Raw genomic sequence first — 26083 nt, forward strand, 5'->3', positions numbered from 1 at the left:
ACTAGAAATGAATCACAGCAGAAAAGCTCAAAAATTCTCAAACACATGGAAACTAAATAGCAGGGTGTTAAATAATGAATGGATTAAGAATGAGATCAAAGAAGAAATAAAGAAATTCCTAGAAACGAATGACAATGAGCATACAACAACTCAAAATTTATGGGACACAGCAAAAGCAGTGCTGAAAGGGGAGTTCATAGCACTACAGGCACACTTTCAGAAGCTAGAAAAAGCTCAAATAAACAACTTAACCCTGCATCTAAAAGAATTAGAAAAAGAACAGCAAGTAAAGCCCAAATGTAGTAGAAGGAAGGAAATAATAAAGATCAGAGCAGAAATAAATGACATAGAGGCTAAAGAAACAATACAGAGGATCAATGAAACTAGGAGCTGGTTCTTTGAAAAGGTAAACAAGATTGATGCACCTTTAAGTAGACTCACCAAGAAAAAGAGAGAGAGGACTCAAATAAATAAAATTAGAAATGAGAGAGGAGAAATAACAACTGACACAACAGAAATACAAAATATTGTAAGAAAATACTATGAAGAACTGTATGCCAAAAAACTAGACAACCTAGATGAAATGGACAAATTCCTTGAAACGTACAATATTCCAAAAATCAATCTGGAAGAATCAGAAAACTTAAACAGACCAATTACACCAAAGGAGATCGAAACAGTTATCAAAAAACTCCCAACAAAGAAAAGTCCGGGGCCCGATGGCTTCACAACGGAATTCTACCAAATATTCAAAGAAGAACTAACTCCTATCCTTCTCAAACTATTTCAAAAAATTCAAGAGGAAGGAAGACTTCCAAACTCCTTTTATGAGGCGAGCATAATTCTGATTCCAAAACCAGGCAAAGACCACACAAAGAAAGAAAATTATAGGCCAATATCTCTGATGAATATAGATGCTAAAATCCTCAACAAAATATTAGCAAACCGGATCCAACAATATATGGAAAAAATCATACACCATGATCAAGTGGGATTTATTCTGGGGAGGCAAGGCTGGTACAATATTCGTAAATCAATCAATGTGATTCATCACATAAACAAAAAGAAGGAGAAAAACCATATGATAATTTCAATAGATGCAGAAAAAGCATTTGATAAAATCCAGCACCCATTCATGATCAAAACTCTCAGCAAAGTGGGAATACAGGGAGCATACCTCAACATGATAAAAGCCATCTATGACAAACCCACAGCCAACATCATACTCAATGGGCAAAAATTAAAAGCAATACCCTTAAGATCAGGAACAAGGCAGGGGTGCCCCCTTTCACCACTCTTATTTAACATAGTCCTGGAAGTCCTAGCCACAGCAATCAGACAAGAAGAAGAAATAAAAGGCATTCAAGTTGGAAAAGAAGAAGTAAAACTATCATTATTTGCAGATGATATGATATTGTATATAGAAAACCCTAAAGTCTCAGTCAAAAAACTACTGGACCTGATAAATTCAGCAAAGTGGCAGGATATAAAATCAATACTCAGAAATCAGAAGCATTTTTATACACCAACAATGAACAGTCAGAAAGAGAAATTAAGGAAACAATCCCCTTCACAATTACAACCAAAAAAATAAAGTACCTAGGAGTAAACTTAACCAAGGAGACTAAAGACTTGTACTCGGAAAATTACAAAACATTGATAAAAGAAATCAAGGAAGATACTAACAAGTGGAAGCATATACCGTGCTCATGGTTAGGAAGAATAAACATCATTAAAATGTCTATATTACCCAAAGCAATTTATAAATTCAATGCAATACCAATTAAAATACCAATGACATACTTCAAAGATATATAACACATATTCCAAAAATTTATATGGAACCAAAAAAGGACACGAATAGCCTCAGCAATCTTAAAAAAGAAGAATAAAGTGGGAGGTATCACACTTCCTGATATCAAGTTATACTACAAGGCCATTGTACTCAAAACAGCCTGGTACTGGCATAAGAACAGGCATATAGATCAATGGAATAGAACAGAGAACCCAGAAATAAACCCACAGTTCTATGGACAACTGATATTTGACAAAGGAGGTAAGGAAATACAATGGAGTAAAGACAGCCTCTTTAACAAATGGTGTTGGGAAAATTGGACAGCTACATGCAAAAAAATGAAACTAGATCACCAGCTTACACCACTCACAAAAATAAACTCAAAATGGATAAAAGACTTGAATGTAGGCCGTGAAACCATAAGCATCTTAGAAGAAAACATAGGCAGTAAGCTCTCCGACATCTCTCGGAGCAATATATTTGCTGATTTATATCCACGGGGAAGTGAAATAAAAGACAGGATAAACAAATGGGACTATATCAAACTAAAAAGCTTTTGCACAGCTAAAGACAACAAGAACAGAATAAAAAGACAAACTACACAATGGGAGAACATATTTGACAATACGTCTGATAAGGGGTTAAGAACCAAAATTTATAAAGAACTTGTAAAACTCAACACCAGGAAGACAAACAACCCAATCCAAAAATGGGCAAAAGAGATGAATAGACACTTCTCCAAAGAGGACATACAGATGGCCAATAGGCATATGAAAAAATGCTCAACATCACTAATCATTAGAGAAATGCAAATTAAAACCACAATGAGATATCACCTTACACCAGTCAGAATGGCGCTTATCAACAAAACAACACAGAATAAGTGCTGGCGAGGATGTGGAGAAAAGGGGACCCTCCTGCACTGCTGGTGGGAATGCAGACTGGTGCAGCCACTGTGGAAAACAGTATGGAGATTCCTCAAAAAACTGAAAATCGAACCGCCTTTTGACCCAGCTATCCCACTTTTAGGAATATACCCCAAGGACACCATAGAACGGCTCGAAAAGGAGAAATGCACCCGCATGTTTGTGGCAGCATTGTTCACAATAGCGAAGATCTGGAAACAGCCCAAGTGTCCGTCAGAGGACGAGTGGATTAAAAAACTTTGGTACATATATACTATGGAATACTACTCAGCCATAAGAAATGATGACATCGGATCATTTACAATAACATGGATGGACCTTGATAACATTATACGGAGTGAAATAAGTAAAACAGAAAAAAAACTGAGATGAATCCATACATAGAAGGGACATAAAAATGAGACTCAGAGACATGAACAAGAATGTGATGGCAACAGGGGCGGGGAGGGGGGGTTTAGGGGAGGGGGGAGGGGGTGAAGAAGGAGAGAGGGGTTAGGGGAGGGGAGGGGCACAAAGAAAACCAGATAGAAGGTGACAGAAGACAATTTAACTTTGCGGGAGGGGTATACAGCACAATCAAATGTCAAAATAATCTAGAGATATTTTCTCTCAACATATGTACCCTGATTTATCAATGTCACTGCATTAAATTTAATAAAAAAATATTAATATTAAAAAAAATTTTTAGTCTTATAGTTATAGAATAATTATAGGTCATAAGAAATGACTTGAATTGTATTTTATCCATTTTGAGCAGAAAATAATAAGCTCCTATAGGATGGTATTTGCAAATGTGGGGACTCAAGAATTCTCCAAATGCATTCCTTGCAAACCTCAAGAGTCTATATGATAGTGCGAAAGTGCCTTTGGTGCTTTTTAAAATACTATCTCCTCATATGAGTAAGCTCCTTGGGAGCCCGTTCATTATCTTCATTTTTTAAATTTGCTTGGCACACCACATATATTCAGTAACTGTGTGTATGTGTTTTGGTGTCTTTCATTTTTCTTCATTTAATCGAGTTCACGATATTTACCGAGCTCCTACTAAGTGCCATGCGTGGTACTAGCACCTGGCGCACGCATGCACATGTATGCACTTGTGTCCTCCTGCGTTTTTTTCTCACACATACCATAAAATTGAGGTTGGGAATTGGAGTCCCGTTCCTTCCAGTATATCCTGTAATGGAGGATGCAGCCCCTTTGTTTCTGGACAGGAATTTCATCCCATGAAATTAAAACACTCCCCTTTTCCTCTGTGAAGGCATTAATGTGAGGGCCACTCCATGGTGCTGTAAAGTAGAACACAGGAGACCTTTGTCACCCTGCAAATCCAAATCACTAAACCAGGGGTCAGGAACCTTTTTGGCTGAGAGAGCCATGAATGCCACACATTTTAAAATGTAATTCCGTGAGTGCCATACAACGACCCGTGTACGTTACGCATTATCCAATAAAAATTTGGTGTTGTCCTGGAGGACAGCTGTGATTGGCTCCAGCCACCCGCAACCATGAACATGAGTGGTAGGAAATGAATGGATTGTAATACATAAGAATGTTTTATATTTTTAACGTTATTATTTCTTTTATTAAAGATTTGTCTGCGAGCCAGATGCAGCCATCAAAAGAGCCACATCTGGCTCGCGATCTGTAGGTTCCCGACCCCTGTACTAAACTAAAACAAAATTTGGCAAAAGGTCCCAAGACTCACCTTCGTGCTTAGAGTTACCCCGGATGGAGCTGCATCCTCCCTGGTCCCTGGACAGGGCGTGCACACGAATTTCATAACAGATGTAGGGTTTTATGTTCTCTGCAGGGAAAAGGGAGCTCTTTTAACAGGTGTGGCCACACAAGTGAGTCATTAATGGAACCACTTTAATATCTGATACAAATGCATTCAAGACATTTCTTGCCTCTTCTTAGCTGGAAGATGGTTTAAGTACAATGTGAACTGAGGGTAAAGGACTGACCTAAGTTACAAAATAACAGCATCCTGTTTGCTGGGCACTGACTCCTGGAAGCCACGGCTCCCAACTCCCAAGTTCACAGCGAACCAATCAAACAACCCAGGTTTCTTTCCAGGGTCATCATGATTAAGGAGACAAAAGCAAGCCCAGTTCCAACAACAATTTAAATATAGTGACACAGACAACTTTTGAAACAAGAATTTCCTTTAAGAAAAAATATTTGGACTTCTACAAACAAACCATTTGCTGTTTATCAAAAAGTGAGGCTGGGGTTGTTCAGGCATAGAACCTGGAAGGCTCATCTACAGATGCTTATCAGGATCTGACAGGGCCGCTGGGCATGACACATTCGGGTGTGACTAACCCGGGCGTCCTCAGTGCAATCCCACCCATTGCTTCTGCCTCCCGCCACCATGTCCATGTTCCAGTTAGATCTCAGCTGCTTCACAGCCTGAAGATTTGGAAGATGGTTGGGAATGTTAATGTTCCTTCCTAGCTTTTAAGTGCCACACTTCACAATGTCTGATCAGCCATGAAGTTTGTTGGCAGGTTGCTCTTTCTTGTCCAAGCTCCTTATTTCCATGATTTCTATTTGCTATAAAGAAATAGCCCCTCTCATAGATATTGCCATGACATAGCTTTAAATTCTCAATGAAAAATTTTTTTAAAAAGAGAGATAATCCCTACTTGGTAACTACAGGATCATGTGGTCAAAACGAGGTAGATCTGGCCCCTACAGCTCACATTGATTAGGATTGAACATTTCCTTTTTGGGGGGGAGAAGAATTTTGCATCACAGAATGATTTACTAAATAGTGTTTTATATGAAAATCCATTGTCCCTTAAATATTCCAGCCAATAAGCAGCATATAAAGCTCAAACACACAACCAGTTCTCTCAGAGTGACCATGAAGAGAAAGAACACACAACCGTGGTGAGTTCCCATTTAGATTCATAAACTAAGTGCAATGGAGGAAAGAATGCAGTCAACTTAGTCCTGTTTTCCAAAGATTCTTTGTGGGTGGCATCCGGACCCAGAAGCCCCAAGGGCAACACGGACTATGGAATCACGTTTCATTTGGGAGGGGCTAGTGCCTGACTGTTGTGCTACTAGTTGTGGAAGGTGCCAACCAACCACTGTGCCACGTAGAGGTGTGGGAGCTCCAGTTAAGACCATTAGGCAAATGCTTTTGTTGCGTTTTGCCATGCACAACGTGACTTCAGTGTAGAAGCCTTGGCAACAGCTGCGCCGGAAGCTGTCGGTGTCTTCTTGTGAACAGCCTACCTCGTGGAGGAGCAGAGAAACTGTGGCCCCTTCACTCAGGTACCATTTCCCTTTCCGTAAAAGGTAGAGTCCCAGCAAACTTGTTCCCCAGTTCAAACCTTGAGAACTTCTGTTTAACTGGCTAATTCCTACATAAACATCCCTTAATCAGGTCTTCTCCCCACCTCAAAAACTCCTTAGCTGCGCTGCCCAGTGGCTCGCTCTCCATTCTGGCTCCAACTACTGGCTCATTTCCTCAGACTCCTATGCATATATATATACCTGGTGCCCTTAGGCGAAGGCTGTCTCCACATTTATAAATAATCTCTTAGGTGGATTTCCTGCAGAAAGCTATTAGTTAACACAAACCAATAGTTAACTAAGTGTTTTCAAGTAGGAGAACAACTTTAATTAAATAGCTATTGATTTCACCTATTAAATATGGGAGAAGGCAAGCACTGAAAGGCCCGTAACGAGAAGGAATCATAGAGTAGTACAAAGGATCATGCAAGGGGGGACCCAAATAGCCTGGGAATCAAGGAAGCTTTTCTAGACATGGCGATGTCTACATACAGTGTTTATACAGGAGTGGCTCTGTGTGGCTTGAACCATTATTTTTTTTACAGGGACAGAGAGAGAGAGTCAGAGAGAGGGATAGATAGGGACAGACAGGAACGGAGAGAGATGAGAAGCATCAATCATCAGTTTTTCGTTGCGACACCTTAGTTGTTCATTGATTGCTTTCTTATATGTGCCTTGACCATGGGCCTTCAGCAGACCGAGTAACCCCTTGCTCAAGCCAGCGACCTTGGGGCCAAGCTGGTGAGCTTTTTGCTCAAGCCAGATGAGCCCATGCTCAAGTTGGCGACCTCAGGGTCTCGAACCTGAGTCCTCTGCATCCCAGTCCGACGCTCTATGCATGGTGCCACCGTCTGGTCAGGCTGGCTTGAACCATTTTTATCCTGACAGGACAGGACTGATGATCTCTAGCCTAGGTCTCACCAGCCTACAACCCTGGATGTGGACTGTATTCTGTCCCACTCGAAACACCCTGCTTTGCTCCAGCCAGAAGCTGAGGATGCTATGGCAATGAGTCACCGTAGTGATGGAGAGGACCATTTTGAATTTATGGTAAGTGTGGATTACATTCTTTCTTTTTTTTTTTTAGAAAGGACAGAAAGAGAGATCGAGAGAGAAAGGAAGGCAAGGGACACGGGAGGAAGGAGTGGGAAATATCAACTCATAGTTGCTTCTGGTACATGCCTTCACCAGGCAAGTAAGGGGTTTCGAACCAGCAACCTCAGCATTCCAGGTCGACGCTTTATCCACTGTGCCACCACAGGTTGGATTACTTAAGTTTTTTAAATTTATTTTTTTGTATTTTTCTGAAGTTGGAAACGGGGAGACAATCAGACAGACTCCTGCATGCGCCTGACCGGGATCCACCCGGCATGCCCACCAGGGGGGGGGTGATGCTCTGCCCATCTGGGGCGTTGCTCTGTTGCAGCCAGAGCCATTCTAGCATCTGAGGCAGAGGCCATGGAGCCATCCTCAGAGCCCGGGCCAACTTCGCTCCAATGGAGCCTTGGCTACGGGAGGGGAAGAGAGAGACAGAGAGGAAGGAGAGGGGAAGGGGTGGAGAAGCAGATGGGCACTTCTCCTGTGTGCCCTGGCCAGGAATCAAACCCAGGACTCCTGCACGCCAGGCTGATGCTCTACCACTGAGCCAACCTGCCAGGGCCAGATTACTTAATTTTTTAAGAGTTTATTTTCAGAATGTAACAGCAACATAAAATAATAGTTAACTAAGTATTTTCAAGTAGAACAAATTTAATAAAAAGTTATTTTACCAACTGTTATATTGAACTTATTCAAATGAATATTTCTAAAATGCTTAAAAACATTTTAATTTCCTAAATATGGAAAACATTTTCTCTTTTCTTCTATATTATGGTATCTGTGTAGACTCATAAAAGGAAGGAACTGTAGGGACTATACGATTCAAATTATTCCGCGGGGGTGAATCCTAATACCGTTTACGATAAGCATTTGCAATTTTGTAGCAGTTTGGAGTTCACTAAACGCTGTCCCTATGCACTGTTTCATCCGATTTGATGGGCATAAGAGCCCTGAAGGAAAAGTGGTTCTACTGCAACAACTCCAGGGAAAATCAACTGTCCCATTAGAGACCATATCAAGTAAGGAAAGTTCTTTCTCAAAATAGAGCTGACATCTGCCTTCTCACAGTTTCGATGCAGAGACTTCAGTTTTACCCTCCGGAACAATAAAGGACACATACTGCTTTTCGTGGACACGTCAAAGCCAGCCACGGCCATCAAACCCCCGCCCCCACCGGGACTTCTCTCCATGTGCTAAGCTGTTCTCACATGAAAAGCTCCAGGGTCCCAGTGGCTTGGTTTTCACATGAAAAGCTCCAGGGTCCCACTGACTTGCTCGCCTTCCTCTATTGCTCACTGGCAGCATTCTCTTTAAGTGTAGTGATTAAAACTAAACGCAACCCACGAAAAATCTGAGCAGCTGGAGTGTAAAAGCGGCGCACAGTTAGGGACCAGCTCAGGTATCATGCGGTACGCTCTGTTTGTTTATCCGTGTAAATCTTGTTTCCTTCAGCAGGGTGTGTGTACCCTCCTGGACAGGTGCAATGACTGTCATGGTGTCATGGAAGTGTTATGGGATTTAGAGCTGGAAAGCCTATTAACATTTTTGCCCTATGATATATACCGTATTTCCCCATGTATAAGATGCACCTTTTTTTCTGAAAAATTTGGGGTCTAAAAACTGGGTGTGTCTTATACAGTGGTTGTAGATTTTTTGACTTGCACTTCCCGCTTTTGCACGCTTGTTTTCATGCTCATTGTTGAAGACAATGACTCATCATCAGAAACAGATGAGGACAAAATAATGGATGGGAGTTTTGACAGTGATGAGGAGTTATATGAATTTTATATGAGTAAAACTTGAGTTCAAAAACTTTAGGTAAAAAAAAAAAAAAAAAAAAACTTTAGGTAATATTTTTTTTTCAAATTTCGGGCCCCAAAATTAAGGTGTGCCTTATACATGGGAGCATGTTATACATGGGAAAATACAGTAATAATCACCATAATAATTTCTATTATAATGATGATAATAGCTAAATTATCAAGCACTTTAAATGTGTTAGGCACTGCTTAAAACATTTTCTCTATATTAATTCAGTTAGTCCTCACAATAACCCAATGAGGTGGGTAATATTATTCCCATTTTAAAGATAAAGAAACTGAGGTACAGAGAAGTTAACTAATTTGACCTAGATTATTCAACCTAGTAAGTGACAGAGCCAGGACTCAAATTTAAATAGTCTGGCTGCAGAACCAGCACTTAAGTGAACTTACATTTTAAAATGACGTGCCATGCCTGACCAGGCAGTGGCACAATGGATAGAGCATCAGCTTGGGATGCTGAAGACCCAGGTTCGAAACCCTGAGCTCACTGACTTGAGCACAGGCTCGCTGGCTTGAGTGTGGGATCACAGACACGACCCCATGGTTGCTGGCTTGAACCCAAAGGTTGCTGGCTTAAGCCCAAGGTTGCTGGCTTGAGCAATGGGTCATGGGGTCGGCTCAAACCCCTCAGTCAAAGCATATGTGAGAAAGCAATCAATGAACAAGTAAGGTGTTGCAGTGAAGTACTGATGCTTCTCATCTCTCTATTATCCTGTCTGTCCCTCTCTCTCTCGCTAAAAAAATAAAAATAACTAATAATAAAAAAATAAAAATGACATTGCCAGCACAGTCGGTTAGAGTCATCCCAAAACACCAAGGTTGCTGGTTTGATCCCCAGGCAGGGTACATATAGGAAGCAACCAATGAGTGCACAACTAAGTGGAACAACAAATGAGTGCTTTTTTTTCTCTCTCTCTGTTTCTGTCTCTGTCTCTCTTCCTTTATCTCTTTGAAAGCAATCAGTAAAAAGAAAGTAATTAAAAGGACATTGCCTGCGTCTGTCCAATCATTTTAATATGCTTTCAGATGCTTTCGATCACTTGATTATAATCACTGACAGATTTGGAATTTGAGGACTAGAGGCATCAATTAGCATAGAGATAATTCTGAATTTATTACCACACAAATAGTAAACAGCAGAACTAGGAATGAAAGACCCCTGGTGTCCTCACCTATATAATGGGCATGATAACTCTTGCTGTACATGATTTTTCTGAGACTTATATGAACTCCCAAATGTAAGGTACCCATCACACTGATTGGTTACTATTTAGCTCTCAGCCATGCTCGTTTGTTTTAATGATTCACTTACAGCCCTGTGTCAGGCACGTGGATTTCCATAAATACTAGAGCTTTTAGTCAACCAGCTGGTCTCCTATGGCTGCAGTGGTGTATTCGGAAGTTCTGTCCTGATGGTCCCTTGGTCATCGCTGTCCCTCTTTCTCATAGAGCCACTCGTAATTGAAGGCAGGATTTTGGGTTCCCACCTGCAATTTCCTCAAACAAACGTAAATTTAGTAACCTTCCAAAAGGAGGGTGAAAAATTAAGTACCTGAAATTAAAGCAGACACATTATAGGGGCGAGTCCGTAGCCAGTTCAGAGGGGGCCGCAGGCCTCCCCTCGGGCGGGGCTCCCTCCACTCCACCACGTACTCTTGGACGGCAGAGGCAGCTTTCCCAGGAGGCTCCCAGGTCACCAGAATGTTGTCCTCACCCTCTGAGTTTGCAGATACCTGGCCAGGAGCCAGAAACCCTATATGGGGGAAAATAGGGAAGGACAAAAACAAAACTCACTGTAGATCAAGGTATAAAACAACAACTCATCCTAGCAAAGTTTTAGGAAGAACCAATTTCTGTTTAAGGTCTTCAGGTGCACAGATTAGAGTTCATCCTACTTCTCAGTTCTTTGAGAACTGGCATCATCAGCTTGGACAAGGACTCCGGGTAGTGTGATTTGTAGAATTACTTCCCCTTCATCTTCCATTTCACTTTCCACTTCTGTGTCCCCAATGGTACCTTCTCTTTGTGAGTGTAATATGCATCCTTCTAAGCCACCTTATATGTTTATTTAAACATATATATGCCCTTGAAACTTAGTGTTGCTTTGTGATTGTGAGTTGTTTCATGAACTGTACTGGGAATAAATCAAATGCTTTTTCTTTTTCTTTTTTGTATTTTTCTGAAGCTGGAAATGGGGAGGCAGTCAGACAGACTCCCGCATGCGCCCGACCGGGATCCACCCGGCATGCCCACCAGGGGGCGATGCTCTGCCCATCTGGGGCATCGCTCTGTCGTGACCAGAGCCACTCTAGCACCTGGGGCAGAGGCCAAGGAGCCATCCCCAGCGCCCAGGCCATCTTTTGCTCCAATGGAGCCTCGGCTGCGGGAGGGGAAGAGAGAGACAGAGAGGAAGGAAAGGGGGAGGGGTGGAGAAGCAGATGGGCGCCTCTCCTGTGTGCCCTGGCCGGGAATCGAACCCGGGACTTCCGCATGCCAGGCCGACGCTCTACCACTGAGCCAACTGGCCAGGGCCTCAAATGCTTTTTCTAACCGTTATATTCACTCAACATTGTGTTTCTGGGATAGAGCCATCCTGCTCTTATATGTAAATTTAGCTCATTCCTTTAGACTTCTGCTTCAGCCCTTTATTTGTCCAGTCTCAAGTGACAAACAAGAGGTTCTCCTCAACTCTTTACTAATGTAAACCAAAACAAAAAGGTGCTTTAATAGATCATAAATTTCTAACAGGGCAGGTCATGGTGCGTAGTCACATCTCAGGCCTATAACTTCTTAAGTGAAAGATTTTTATTCAAATCCTGTCCATTGTTTTTGCGCATCTAGGTTAACACACCTTTAAGATGCCAGAAATAATATGCTTCAAAGGCATAACCACCTTCAAGAAAGCACATAATCTTCTAATCCAATCCCTGCCTGTGTTTCCCACCTTCATGTGATCTTCCTTACATCTTCTCTTTAGTTTCAAATGCATAACAGCAAGCCTGACCAGGCAGTGGCGCAGTGGATAGAGCATCAGACAGGGATGCAGAGGACCCAGGTTCAAAATCCTGAGGTTGCTGGCTTGAGCTTGGGCTCACCAGCTTGAGCACGGGGTTGCTGGCTTGAGTGTGGGATCATAGACATGGCCCCACAGTCGCTGGCTTGAGCCTAAAGGTCATTGGCTTAAAGCTCAAGGTCAATGGCCTGAGCAAGGGGTCACTTGCTCTGCTGCAGCACCCCCTCCACCCCCGTCAAGGCACATATGAGAAAGCAATCAATGAACAACTATGGCACCACAATGAAGAATTGATACTTCTCATCTCTCTCTCTGTCTGTCTGTCCCTATCTGTCCCTCTTTCTGTCTCTCTCTCTGCCTTAGTCATAAAAATTAATTAATTAATTAATTAATTTTAAAAAAAACCAGCAAAATTGTTACTCTCCAAAGCACTTGAGATCTTTATGCCCGGCATGTGTCATCAGTTTGGCTCAAATAACCTCATAAAAATTCTCTACAGGTTGGGACCTTTTTACATTTACACTGACACAAGGCAGTGAATATTCTGTTGCCTGTCCTCACGTGTGCCTGTGTAAGAATGTCTCTGAGTGTACGTGCGCAGAGCTGCTCAGTCGTAATTCACATATTTCACCGAACTGGCCAGACTGTCCTTTAAGATAGCCGATCAGTTGACACTCCCAACAAGAAAGCTTGGAAGATCTCATTCCTACCACCCCTTAACACTTAGTATTTTCTGACTTTCTAATTTTTGCCAATCTGGTATGTGCAAAGTGGCATTTAATTGTGGTTTTATTTTCATTTTTTGATTTCTTATGGGACTGAGCTTTTCTTCACATATTACTAATCACCTTTTCCCCCTTATGTGAACTGCCTGTTCATAAACTTGGCTCATTTTTCTCGGAGTTTCCTGTCTCTCTGGTTTGCAGAAATAGCTTTTATATACTAGATCTTAATCACTTGTCACTTTTAACACTAAAAATATCTTACTCCAGTCTTTCAACTCTCCGATAACTTTACAATGTATCTTTGAAGGAGGTGATTCTATCGATGGTTTGTACATTTTGAGTCTTGTTTATGAGATCCTTCCATCTTGGGGTCACAAAGATACTCAACCACATTTTCTCCTATTAGTTTTTTTTTTTTAAGGGAATACATTTTATTATTTTTTTCCACACAGTGAGTCAATTTTTTCAAATGTGATACCATCCCCAGCATGCACCAAGTTCTATATATCATTGGGTCTGCGTCTGGTCAGCTTCTTTACTAGAACACGTTGTTCACATTACTAGGCTTTGTGATGTCTGACTGGGTGGTAAACTTTCCTTCTCATTTTGCTTTTTTTTTTTTTCAAAAATAGTATTGGTTATTCATAAAACTTTATTCTTCCATGTAACTTTTAGAATCAATTTATCAGAGGCTCCCCAAATTCCAGTTGGTATTTTTTACTGGAATTTAATTAAATATAGTTATTTCAGGGAAAATTGATGCTGCTACAATGTTAAATCATTCCATTCATAAATATGCTGTTTCGTTGAAATTACTCAGCTTTCTTTTTATACCTTTTAATGGAGTTTCAAAAATTCTTCCTTAAAGTTTTCACGCATTCTTTTTTTTTTAATTTTTTTTTTCTTTTACAGAGACAGAGAGAAAGAGTCAGAGAGAGGGATAGACAGGGACAGACAGACGGGAACGGAGAGAGATGAGAAGCATCAATCATTGCGCATTGCAACACCTTAGTTGTTCATTGATTGCTTTCTCATATGTGCCTTGACCACAGGCCTTCAGCAGACCAAGTGACCCCTTGCTCAAGCCAGCGACCTTGGGCTCAAGCTGGTGAGCTTTTGCTCAAACCAGATGAGCCTGCACTCAAGCTGGTGACCTCGGGGTCTCGAACCTGGGTCCTCCACATCCCAGTCTGACGCTTACCCACTGCGCCACTGCCTGGTCAGGCAAGTTTTCATGCATTCTTTGTTAGGTTACTTCCTAGACACTTTATATTTTTTGTTTGCTATTTAAATGGCCTCTTATTTTCTACTTTTTCTACTATTAATTTGTGTCTATTATTCTTATGTCTGGCAAACCTGCTAAACTCTAGTTACTTCTAATAATTCGTCTATTGCCCTTATTGAATTTTCCATATAATAATCTTATTAAATGCATACTTAAAATATCTCTTCCTTCCAATCTTTAAATTAAACCTTGTATTTCCTTTTTTGTTGTTTTTATCTGGTTGCTATTTTTAAGGAGAATGTGACTGTATATCTTTATTAGGATGATAGTTGCTGCATGTTTTTGATAGAAAAATCTTAAAAAGCTAAAAAGTTTTCTTTTATTCAGTTTTTATATAGGTTTTTAAAAATAACATATTACTAAAAGCTTTTTCTAACTAAATACCTTTCTATATCTGTTAAGAACATATTCCTTTATTTCTCTCTCAGTATTGTGATGAATTACACTGATACTGATACTGAATTTTTCTGATATTGCTCCATTTTTATATTCACAGAATCAACCCTGCTTGACTATTCTGCATTATTATTTGTGGAGACTTTAAAAAATATAGGCTATTTTTTAGAGAAGTTGTAAGTTTACAGCAAAATAAGCAGAAGATACAGATTTTCCATATACTCCTTGCCCCTCATATGCACACAGCCTCTGCTACCACTGCCATCCTGCATCGGGGGGTGCGCGTTCTGTAAGATTCTGGTAAATATTTTCAAGTATTTTTCTTCTTCATTTACTTTTTTTCTCTCACTGGGATTCCTTTTACGTGGTCATTATTTCTCTTTCAATCCTTTCAGTGTTATAAGTTATTTTTCTTTTTTTTAAACTTCTTTCTTATTTCTGATGCCTTTTTAAAGAGTTTCTTACCTACTCTCTGACTTACTCATTCAATCTTCTGATGAGTCCTTTCTGCTATCCAACCCATTGGCTGAGTTCTTTACAAGAGAGACAGAGAGAGAGAGAGTCAGAGAGAGGGACAGGTAGGGACAGACAGACAGGAAGGGAGAGAGAGGAGAAGCATCAATTCTTCACTGTGGCACTTTAGTTGGTCATTGATTGCTTTCTTATATGGAGGGCTCCAGCCAAGCCAGTGACCCCTTGCTCAAGCCAGCGACCTATGGACTTCAAGCCAGCGACCATGGTGTCATGTCTATGATTCCACACTCAAGCCAGTGACCCAGAGCTCAAGCCAGTGAGCCCATGCTCAAGCCAGATGAGCTAGTGCTCAAGCCGGTGACCTCGGGTTTTGAACCTGGGTCCTCTGTGTCCCAGGCCGACGCTCTATTCACTGTGCCTCTGCCTGGTCAGGCCTGAATCTCTTTATTTGGGGCTTCTTCACAACCATCTTTTTCTGATTCATTTTCTATCATCCTCTCTTATTTTCCTTCCTAGAAATACTTATTATGCTTATTCTAAGCTCTTCTTCTGTTGCATTAGCTACAGTTCCTATGGCACAAGTTGTTACATTTGTTAACTTACCCCCCACCCTGAACTTGTGCCCCCTAAGATTTCTCTTAATTTTCTCATTTGGGGTCATGCTTTATTTTCTTGGACTGATCGGCAGCCTTGACCTTCATTTTTCTGTGGGGGTGTAAAAGCTCAGCTATAGCTCGCGCTCCTCCAGGTAAGTGTAAGTTGGGAGGAGGAGCTTTTCAGGGTGGAAAGCACCAGGTCAGAGAGCCCGCAGTGACGCAACCTGAGTTCTACCTGTCCCCAGGTTCCCCATAGGTGTCCTTAGCACCTCCAAAACATACCCGTGCCTTTTTGTCTGGCACTGATCTTCATGGGAGAGTGGGGCTGTTACTCTCTTCTGTAACAGCCAGGCCCACAGGGTGGGTGGCACAAGAAATCTCAAGGGACCAGCCAGCCCGCAGACACTCCGAGCTCTCAGCTCCTCTCCCCAGTAAGTTTCTAGGACTTCTTTGAAGATTCTCGGCCCTGCTCTCAGGGCTTACCTGCCCCACAGGAGAAATGCCCAGGCAATGATCACATCCCAACAACCTAGGCAAGAAAAATGAGTGCCACCAGAAAGTGCTACCTCAGCCCTCCCTCCATCACTATTCCCCACTGCACAGGCCCTCTGCCATCCTGCGGCATCCCGAGGGCAGTCAGAGCCTATAACCTGCCTAATTCCAGGAACTGGAATTCCCCAGCTGTCGTTCCTTTTTTATTTTATTTTTTGTGACAGAGACAGAGAGAGGGACAGATAGGGACAAACAGGCAGGAAGGGAGAGAGATTAGAAGCATCAATTCTTCATTGCAGCTCCTTAGTCTCCTTAGTTGTCCACTGATTGCTTTCTTATATGTGCCTTGACCGGGGCGGGGGGGGGGGAGCACAACAGAATAAGTGATCTCTTGCTCAAGTCAGCAACCTTGGGCTTCAAGCCAGCCAGCAACCTTGGGCTCAAGCCAGCGACCATGGGGTCATGTCTATGATCCCATGCTCAAGCCAGCGACCCCGTGCTCAAGCCAGTGAGTCCCTGCTCATGCTGGATGGGCCCGTGCTCAAGCCGGCGACCTCGGGGCTTCGAACCTGGGTCCTCCACGTCCCAGTTCAATGCTCTATCCACTGCACCACTGGCTGGACAGGCTAGAATTCCCCAGCTGTGGTTCCTTTATCTTCATTAACCTTATTATCTGACCTATTATGTCAGGATGTTTTTTTTTTAATGAAATGCATTCATTCATTAAATATTTTTAGAGCACCTATGATTCACAAGACCCTTTGCCAGGTGACGGGCTAACAGAGCCAGGAGAGCCTAGCCACTGTTTTCTCTGGAATTAGCTAAGCAAATCAATTTGGCCTTGCTCTGCCTCTGAGTCACCACACTTGCCAGGAACCTGCCTGGATTTCCTCCCTCAAGGGGTCTTCCAGGGCTTGTTCTTTGCTTCAGATCTCTGCTCACAACTCACCTTCTCTCTGTGACCTTTCAAAATTATTCCTTTAGCCTCAGTCATTCAACCTCCCATCTCCCTTTTCAGTGAGAGCTTCTGAATAGAATTATGAAGTTCATGAGATATTTGGAAAAGTGACCACCTAAGAGACAGGTGGCCTGGTTTTCTCACCCAGCTCTGCCATTAATTGGATATATGATCTTGGCTAAGTTATTCCACCTCCTGGGGTCTAAGTCTCTGACACCTGTGTTGGCCTGTTTGTGACTCTACTGGCTTCTGATTGATCCCACAGTTTCAAGAATTCTTGAGCAGAGGGACTGGTCTCAGACGTGAAATATGTTTTACTTGTTAGCTGTGAGTTTGGCAAACATTCAGTTTTCATCACAAATCAACACAATCAGTCTTGTGCTTCTTGATGCACAAGGCTGTAGCAGGCACTTTTTATACTGAAGTTGTCCCTACTTCTCTCAACATCAACCTAATTCTGCCTGTCGGGGCATTATTTCTTTCTTTCCTAAATGAAAACCTATATATGTGAGCAGTGTGAACATATATTGAAAGAGAGGGAGACACAAAATTATGGTGCACTATTTCTACAGATCCTTCAGAATGTGTCTGAGACAAAAGCCATCAAGGATGGGATTATGTGATTTGCTAGTCTTTCCAGGTGCACCACAACTTGTACTGAATGGTGAGGTGTGGTCTTAGGTGAGGCAAAAGGCTCTTGGGAATCCCAGATGACCAGGACCACGTTCCTCTTAGTGAAAGCTCGGTGGTGGAGAACTGTTTCAGAGTCCTGTCTCCCTCCTCTACATGATCATGCTTAGTGAGACCCGTCCTTATTTAACACTGTCCATTCTGAGAGAAGTGCTCCTTTAAACTGTCACTGGATCCCATTATCTTCCAACTCCCCAGGGACTTCCTTCCATTGGTTAGCCCCTCTTCCTCCTCTATCTTCAACTCTTCTACCCCTGATTCTTTTTATCAACCTCTACGCTCGCTCAGATCCCACTTTCAAACAGACCTTCATCCCTGCTCACCCGCACTCCCGTACCTGGATACTGCCAGCTTGTCTCTCCACAGCCTGCTCACAGGCTGCCTCCGCTTCAAGGCCAGACTTTGGCTCTTCTCAGTTTCTAGGGCTCTCTGGGTGCACCTCTAACCTCACACGTCTCCTGCTGTACTACAGCGTGCTTGTTTATGTATCTGCTCTCCCGCCTGACGAAATGTAACTGGAGGGCCCCAACAATATTGTTTTCAACTTATTGCTGGACTCCAGTATGCTCAATAAAGGACGGCTGAATGAATACAGGCGAGGCCAACCCTAAAATAATGAGTGTGTCATTTTGAGTTGTTAAGAAATCTAAATAAAGAGCCTGGAACAGGCCCGGAAAATTGATGTTTATATTCCCAATACTCATCTGCAGTGATGTTTGAAGTAAGGTATTCTGACATACTGCATTTTAACAACAGCAGGATACTGAACAGTGGTATGAGTTCAATTTCCCCCACAGAATTCACTTTTTAAATAAAAAAAAAACAAAAAAACTTTTTTTTTTAAATAGAAAAAAATATCTGGCAAAATCTTAATTAACATTTGTTAGATCTGAAAGTGGGAACATGGTTTTATGATGTTACTTTCTGAAAAAAATACTGCTATTTGTATTTTTAAAGTTTTATTTTTGTGTTTTAAAATTTTTTAATGACCCTGGCCAGTTGGCTCGGTAGACAGAGCATTGGCCTGGCATGCGGACGTCCCAGGTTTGATCCCCGGTCAGGGCACAAATGTGAAGTGACTATCAGCTTCTCTCCCCTTCCTCTCCCCCTTCTCTCTCTCTCCCTCTAGCAGCCAGCGGCTTGATTGGTTCAAACATTGGCCCTGGGCACTAAGGATAGTTCAGTTGATTTAAGCATTGATCCCAGATGGGCTTGCTGGGTGGAACCTGGTTGGGGAGCATGCAGGAGTCTGTCTCTCAATCTCCCCTCCTCTCACTTAAAAATAGATAAAAAAAAAATTAATTTTACTAAGCAGAAATTTTAAGCTTTTCCTCCCATAGTTAATGCATCTTTCCCTTCATGTTTCTGCCTCTGGTACCTATCCCATATGAGGCAGAGATCACCGGTAGCCTACCAAATACCCTCTCTTCATCTTCTTTGGCAATGCACCATTGCTGCCTGAAATATATTTCTGAGCCTCCTTTGCAGTTGGATGTGGCCAGATGACTGATTTATAGAGTCAGTGACTGCAAGTATGTTGTGACCTGGGGCAAAGCTCCTCAAGAGTGAGGGGGCAAGCCTTTCTCTAGTTTCTTTTCTGCTGCCTACATGGAAATAGCTAGAGCTCTGGCAGTTCCCTTGGACCATTTCCATCTGAGGATGAAAGCCAACTTGGCAGAAGGAACAAAAAGAAGGAGCCTGGAGTCCTGATGATGTCAATAAGTTGTCACACCAGCCCTGGCCTATTTCTCACTTCTTTAATGTGTGAGAATAAATAAGTCGCTGTCGTCAGGCCTCTGAGTAAGAGCGACCCTTACTCCTAAGAGTAATTCCTAACTCCTATAACAACCCAAGGTTATATCAATACTTTCTTGTATTTTCTTCTAGTTATTTTTTTATTATTCTATTATCTCTATGTTTATAGATATATGACCGAAAAGATACATAACTAAGATTTAACAGTATATATAAAATAATCATGTTTTGGTAGAAGCTCTTCAAAATAATAACTACTAGACTCATATGTAGAGAAAACTGTTACACTGAATTTTAAGGAAGGACCTAATTATAGTTTTATTCTATTAGGCATTTCTGGAAAAAGTTAGGACTTCTTACAACACAGAATTTGAGAAATAGCATTAGTATCCGTTTTCTTGTCTACTTATAAGCTTTTATCCAGAGAAGTGAGTTTTCAGAGAATAAAACTATAAAATGTGTATAGCTAGTTGGGAAGGTTTCAATATAGATAATTGGATACCTGTCAAAATTTTTGGAATACAGAGCTAGCTGTAATATAGAAAAATATTACTATAGTTTCATTAGAGCCAGAATTTTGTTTTATTACTATTGGTTTAAAAATAATGTTTTGACTATAAGTGTAAGATGTTTTTGTCTAGAACCTGACAGCACATATGATTCTTGCTTCTGGAAAAATTAGCCAGATATTTGTTTTCAATTTAATGTAACTGATATTTCCTTAACACTTATTAAGCACCTGCTGTGTATTAGTCTCCGTATTTAATCTTACAGTGGCCTGCAAAGCAGATGATGTAATCCCTACTTTAGGGCAGGGAGAAGTAAAGCTCAGAGGTGTTAATTCACTTGTCCAAGGCCACTGACAGTCTGAGTAGAAATGACAGCCTCTGAAAGCAGTTAACTCCAAAGTCTAAATTCCAGTGCTTCTCATGCCAGGCCCTGAGCTAAGCCTGTGGAAGATAAGAGATGAGTAAAACAGTTTCCCACAGGTGATGTGAAAGGAAAATTGGTACTTACCTGCTCCACACAGGTCCATTATATTAATATGAGTGGGCAGGGAACTGCCTTTTGAGTTAGCTGCAGACACAGCCACAGCCCCGTTCTTAGTTCTGGGAATGACCCAGATCCAGGAGGTATGTTCTGTGATGTTCTGTAGTATGGCTTTCTCCCCTTCCACCTCCAGAAAAGTCACCTGATAGTGGAGGATTTTTCCTCTTGCCTCTGATGCACTCAGATTCTGCAACGAAACACATCCATTTACTGCGCATGCTCAGACAGGGTCGCTGGAGGCTCTGCGCCTGGACCTCATGGCTTCTGCAGCAGGTGGCTGCATCTGAGTGGTCTTTTAATTCACACCCTCCCATCTCTTCTACTGCATACTTTATGCTGCCTTCTACCCCCAGCATTTACAGAAAAATGTCAATTAACAGTTTTTTAAAGTAAAAACACATTGAATTTTTTTCTTGCTTCAAAATGAAACTTCCCAATAATAGAAAACTCAGTTATGTCCAATGGAACAAGAGCAGCATCTAAACTCAGAAGCTGTGGGATTTGTGTTCGAGCTCTACCAACCACCAGCTATGTGACCCAGGGCCAGGCACAAAGCCCCTCTCAATCACCATTTCTAACTGTGTGACACACACACATATAACTTTTTAAATAGAAAATTCAGTGCTGCTCGCAAAATCATAAACAAGATTTTTTTTTTTTTGTATTTTCTGAAGCTGGAAACGGGGAGACAGATTCCCGCATGCGCCCGACCGGGATCCACCCGGCATGCCCAACAGGGGCGATGCTCTGCCCACCAGGGGGCGATGCTCTGCCCCTCCGGGGCGTTGCTCTGCCGCGACCAGAGCCACTCTAGCGCCTGGGGCAGAGGCCAAGGAGCCATCCCCAGCGCCCGGGCCATCCTTGCTTCAATGGAGCCCTGGCTGCGGGAGGGGAAGAGAGAGACAGAGAAGAAGGGGGGGGGGTTGGAGAAGCAAATGGGCGCCTCTCATATGTGCTCCGGCCGGGAATCGAACCTGGGTCCCCCGCACGCCAGGCCGACGCTCTACTGCTGAGCCAACCGGCCAGGGCCATAAACAAGATTTTTAAGAGCTTATCTGTTTCCCCTGGAGTTCCAGAGGCGGGACTATTACTCCATTTCTATGCATCCCCACTCTACGGCACCTGCCATAGTTAACCGAGTTCACCAAGTTCTCCATTCTTGCCACAGACACAGATATTCAGTCCCACTCTGACAATTAAGCAAACAGAGCCCAAACTGGAAAAACAAAACAAACTCCTTTCAAATCAGCCATTATTATCTTGCTCTCATTATCCTTCATAGACACTTCAGGAACCTCATTCAATCTGATGGCAGAATGCTGGAAGAAGGGGGGAAATGCCAAATCATCCTGGAGCCAACGACCTTGCCCACTGACTGCTATGAAACTCCAGGTGATCACAGTGATCTAGTAAACAGAGCTGTGGATCTGAGAGATGAGTGTTTGTTCTCAGAGAGTAGTAAAGGGCCTAGACCACACTTCTGCATTTTTCCTTCCATATCCCATATTTTAGAGCTGAAAATATCAATGAAAAGGTGAGTGTGGGGGTTGAGGTAGTTAGACAAATAAATGTGGGATTCTGTGAGTTATGCTTGTATAAAAACATCAAGCTCAAGTTTTGGGATAAAAGTTAACCTCTCTCAGGAAACTGGTCTCCTTCTCTAAATTCAAAAATGGGCCAATGAGCCAATGGGTCCAATGAGTCAAGGGGTCCAATGAGCCAACAGGTCTAATGAGCCAATGGGAAAACAAGTATTTACCCAGCTGGCCTGGTAGCAACTGAAGCAACTGAAAACAGTATAGTTTCAGTTTTTTAAAAAATTACAACATAAAGTTTGCAAAAATTTATGTCATTGCCCCTATGGCCCACATGGAATGGAATATCATCACAGAACAACAGAACAGAAAGGGAGTCTACAGATTAACAATTAATTCAACATTTCCTTTTACCAATGAGACACTAAGTCCCAGGGAGATGAAGTGACTTGCTTAAGGCCACTCAGGGATTAAGAGAAGGGATGAGAATAGAATCCAGGGCTCCTGACTTCTAGACTAGTGACCCCCTGACTCTGACATCTGCTCCTCACGTTGCTGAGCCTGAGAAGATGAACTGGTAAGTATGGGCCACCATGTTTCATGGCTGGAAATCTGTCACTCTTCTGCCCCCAAGTTATAAAACTTTAATTGTGAGGTTGTGGTACTTTCTGACAGGGAACATCAACAATGTCAGTAATTTTGGGAAGGTGGAGATCCAGAATTCTTTTTTTGTTTTTTCAGAGACAATGGCCCTGAGACACAAAGAGACAAGCTGTGAACCCAGAAGAACTGCGACCCCAGTAGCCAGCTGGGTCTTTCCAGATGAACTTATTTTTATTTCAGTATTTGTTTATTTGGGTGAGTGATAAGGCAGAAACTATCATGCCATGAGTTGGGAGCTTCACATCTATTGTTAGATGTAATCCTTATAACTCCCTACTCTGATGAGGGTGCTGAAGTTTGGAGTGGTTAAGAAACTGACTCAAGTAGTCCCCACAGACAAGTTATGTGAGTTTTAGTGCGCCCCCTGGTGGATATAGGAGAGGAAGAGATGTCTGGACCGTTTCTGGCATCCCTGGGAGTGTCTTGAAGACCTGGTACTTCTTGTACTCCCTTGAGAAGTGCTGAAGCTGGTCTCAACCCAGTGTTCCCACTGTCATTGTCATCCTCTCCTATTAGTAAACGCTAAAAAAGGAAAAGCTGTCCTATTGCCATTAAGAAAACTGTCCTTCAGTTTTCGTTCTGTCCTGTCCTGTGGGGAATGATTTAACTTCGTAAACAACCTTTCTAACTTGGGTTTGTCTGAGAAGCAAAGAGTGAACGGCTCCCTCATAGACTTATTTTAAGAGTTCTGCCTAAAAGGGCTCCCAGCATCAAAAACAACTCGATGAATATAATCCACGACAGGATAAAATCTAACACATGTCAGAATTCAGGGTCCCTGGTTTTTGTTTTGTTTTAAAGTATATTAGAAGAAAGGTGTTTCTGTTAATTGATAAATTATTTCTTCTTAGGACTTAAAAACATTTTTGTAAAGACTTTTTTTGTTTTGTTCTGTTTTGTTTTGGGCAGATCCCTTGCTTTCTTGCTCTACCACATTGCAGCTGTGTGACCATGGGCAAGTTATTGTACTTCTCTGAGGCTCCATTTCTGATCTGTAAAATGAGGATAGTTCTAAGTACAGCATGGGCTTATTGGAGGATTCAGTGCGCTAAGGGGAAGTGAACTGTTTCAAAGTGTACTTGGTGCATGACTGAGCGAGTTCCCTTATCTCACTTACTCTGACTGAAAAATCATCATAATTGGCACTTCTCCCATTATATTCATATGACTCTTCTGTCAGTTGATGGAGAGCCAAGCCATCTTGACTCGGCTTATACCACAGCTCCATAAGGAAGTCTCACCAATGCCATACAGTTGATTCCAAAGACATATAATTTGCGGCTTTCAGTTTGGGTACCTTGATTTCAGAACCCATGACTACCTTCAGCAACCCCAGGCCAAGGGAACGAGTGCCTCAAAGGACAACCCTCATTGGGAAGTTTTAAAATAACTGTATTGAAATGACTTATCTATGCATTTACCTTTCCACTAGCCTGCCAGCTCGCCTTTGCGTCCTGCGTCATGGGCGATGTCTGCCTCCTATGATGGCTTAGTAAATACTTTTCATTAATCTTCATAACAACCTCATGTGGTGTATATTATTATTATCTGCTGGTGAGGAAACTAAGGCACAGAGAGGTTAAGCACCTTGTTCAAGAACACACAGCCATTAAGCGGTAAAGCTGAAATGTAAACTCAGGAAGCACAGCTCTTGCTAGAGGATGAACTCTTAACCACTATGATATTAGCACTTAGGAGACTTTTCCCAGATGTGTCCTACACTGAACTGATTTTTTTTTTAATTTTTATTTATTTATTTTTTATAGAGACAGAGTGAGTCAGAGATAGGGATAGACAGGGACAGACAGGAACGGAGAGAGATGAGAAGCATCAATCATCAGTTTCTCGTTGCGCGTTGCTACTTCTTAGTTGTTCATTGATTGCTTTCTCATATGTGCCTTGACCGCGGGCCTTCAGCAGACCAAGTAACTCCTTGCTGGAGCCAGGGACCTTGGGTTCAAGCTGGTTGGTTTTCAAACTAGATGAGCCCGCGCTCAAGCTGGCGACCTCGGGGGTCTCGAACCTGGGTCCTCTGCATCCCAGTCTGACGCTCTATCCACTGCGCCACTGCCTGGTCAGGCAACACTGAACTGATTTAATTGCTAATCATACCCCGTGGTAGTTACTCCACAAAATTTTCATTCTGTTTTGCAGCTAGAAAACCTGTGGAATAATGGAAACTTTCATAAAAGCAAAACTTTAACTCCCTTTCTACCTCTGCTTTATTTTTAATTTTATTTATTTTTAAAAATTTAATGGAATATATTGGAGTGACAGTAGTTTAAAAATTATACAGGTTGCAGGTGCACAGTTTTACAACATGTCTTCTGTACACTATATTGTGTATTCAACCCCCACCCCCAAGTCATCTCGGTCCATCACCATTTCTCTCCCCCCACATCCTCTTCTATACCTCCCCCTCCCGCCCACACTGGCAATCACCACACTGTTTTCTAGCCTCTGTTAATTTTCTGCTGCCTACTCTCTTATCTTCGTCTTCTCCATTCTGCTAGTCCCCACATGGCAGCTGGTATAACCTGTGTAACTAGTAAGCCAGGGAAAGCAGCCTGTCCTGAAACAGGCTTCTGAAATGCTATGCCAGCCTGTGATGGGACAAGGTTTGGGGAGTTGAATATTGTGACAAACTATTGAAATCTCTCCACCTGCTGCTTTTGTATTTAAGTATTGACTCTGAGGTTGGATACATCCTATAATTACTAGATAAGGGCCTCAGGCTCCCAGCAGCCAGTCTTCCCCGGGGATTTACAATAGGCCTTTGTCAATATAAATCAAGATGCAAGCAGCACTGTCCACATTTCTTGAACAGTTTTCATATGAGAGGGCAAAACAATTCATCCCTTCAGTGCGATATGATGTAGGCTGGAATGTTCTTCATGCGATACAGAGAAACACAGGGGGAAACAGACACAGTGAATGTACTGAATAAGCTGCCTCTGGTCCCCACGGATTTTCTGGGGCTCATTATTTTCTCTTTCTTCTTGTCTCCTTCTGTGGTTTGAGGTAGGTGTTTATCTAAATGAATTACTTCATTTAACAAATGAATAAAAACCACCAAATCTTTCCCCCACATTTGTAACCAAGCGTTTCCTTCTCGTCTGTGCTGCTTGTCAAAGCCCTAGAGCTGCACTGTCATCACAGGGGGGAGCCCCAAGCTGCAGGCGACCACGGTGCCCTCCCCGCGTGGCTGGTCTGAACTGAGACGTGTGCTCTCTGGGGGGTGGACCCTCAGCCACTGCACTGGGCTGACGTTTAGGAGACACACTGGTTTTCAAAGACTTAGTAGGAAAAAAAAAAAGGTAAAATAGCTCATTAATAATTTAAAAGGATGGATTACATGGTGAAACAAAACTATTCCATTTGGGTTAAATATCTTAAATATATATATATATTTTTTAAATATGGCTACGAGAAAATATTTACATTACCAATGGTTGCCTCGCATTTGTAGTTTGCTTTATATTTCTATGGGATGGCACTTC

The 26083-nt window shown here is 42.2% G+C and overlaps 1 protein-coding gene and 1 non-coding gene across 2 annotated transcripts in view; both read right to left on the reverse strand.

The window, feature by feature from the left end:
• The window catches only part of IL12RB2 (interleukin 12 receptor subunit beta 2), a 91794-nt gene that overhangs the window by 20749 nt on the left and 44962 nt on the right, over positions 1-26083 (reverse strand). The window contains exons 9-12 of the mRNA XM_066264982.1: positions 20353-20572; positions 10504-10704; positions 4430-4528; positions 3852-4010 (exon numbers count right to left, since the gene is read on the reverse strand). Of these exons, the coding sequence (XP_066121079.1) occupies positions 3852-4010; positions 4430-4528; positions 10504-10704; positions 20353-20572 (679 nt within the window). The remainder of the gene's footprint in view (positions 1-3851; positions 4011-4429; positions 4529-10503; positions 10705-20352; positions 20573-26083) is intronic.
• Positions 11408-11483, reverse strand: TRNAA-GGC (transfer RNA alanine (anticodon GGC)). The gene has a single exon. It is a non-coding gene; the product is annotated as a tRNA-Ala (tRNA).

Source organism: Saccopteryx bilineata, chromosome 3 (assembly GCF_036850765.1).
Source record: "Saccopteryx bilineata isolate mSacBil1 chromosome 3, mSacBil1_pri_phased_curated, whole genome shotgun sequence".
NCBI lineage: Eukaryota > Metazoa > Chordata > Mammalia > Chiroptera > Emballonuridae > Saccopteryx > Saccopteryx bilineata.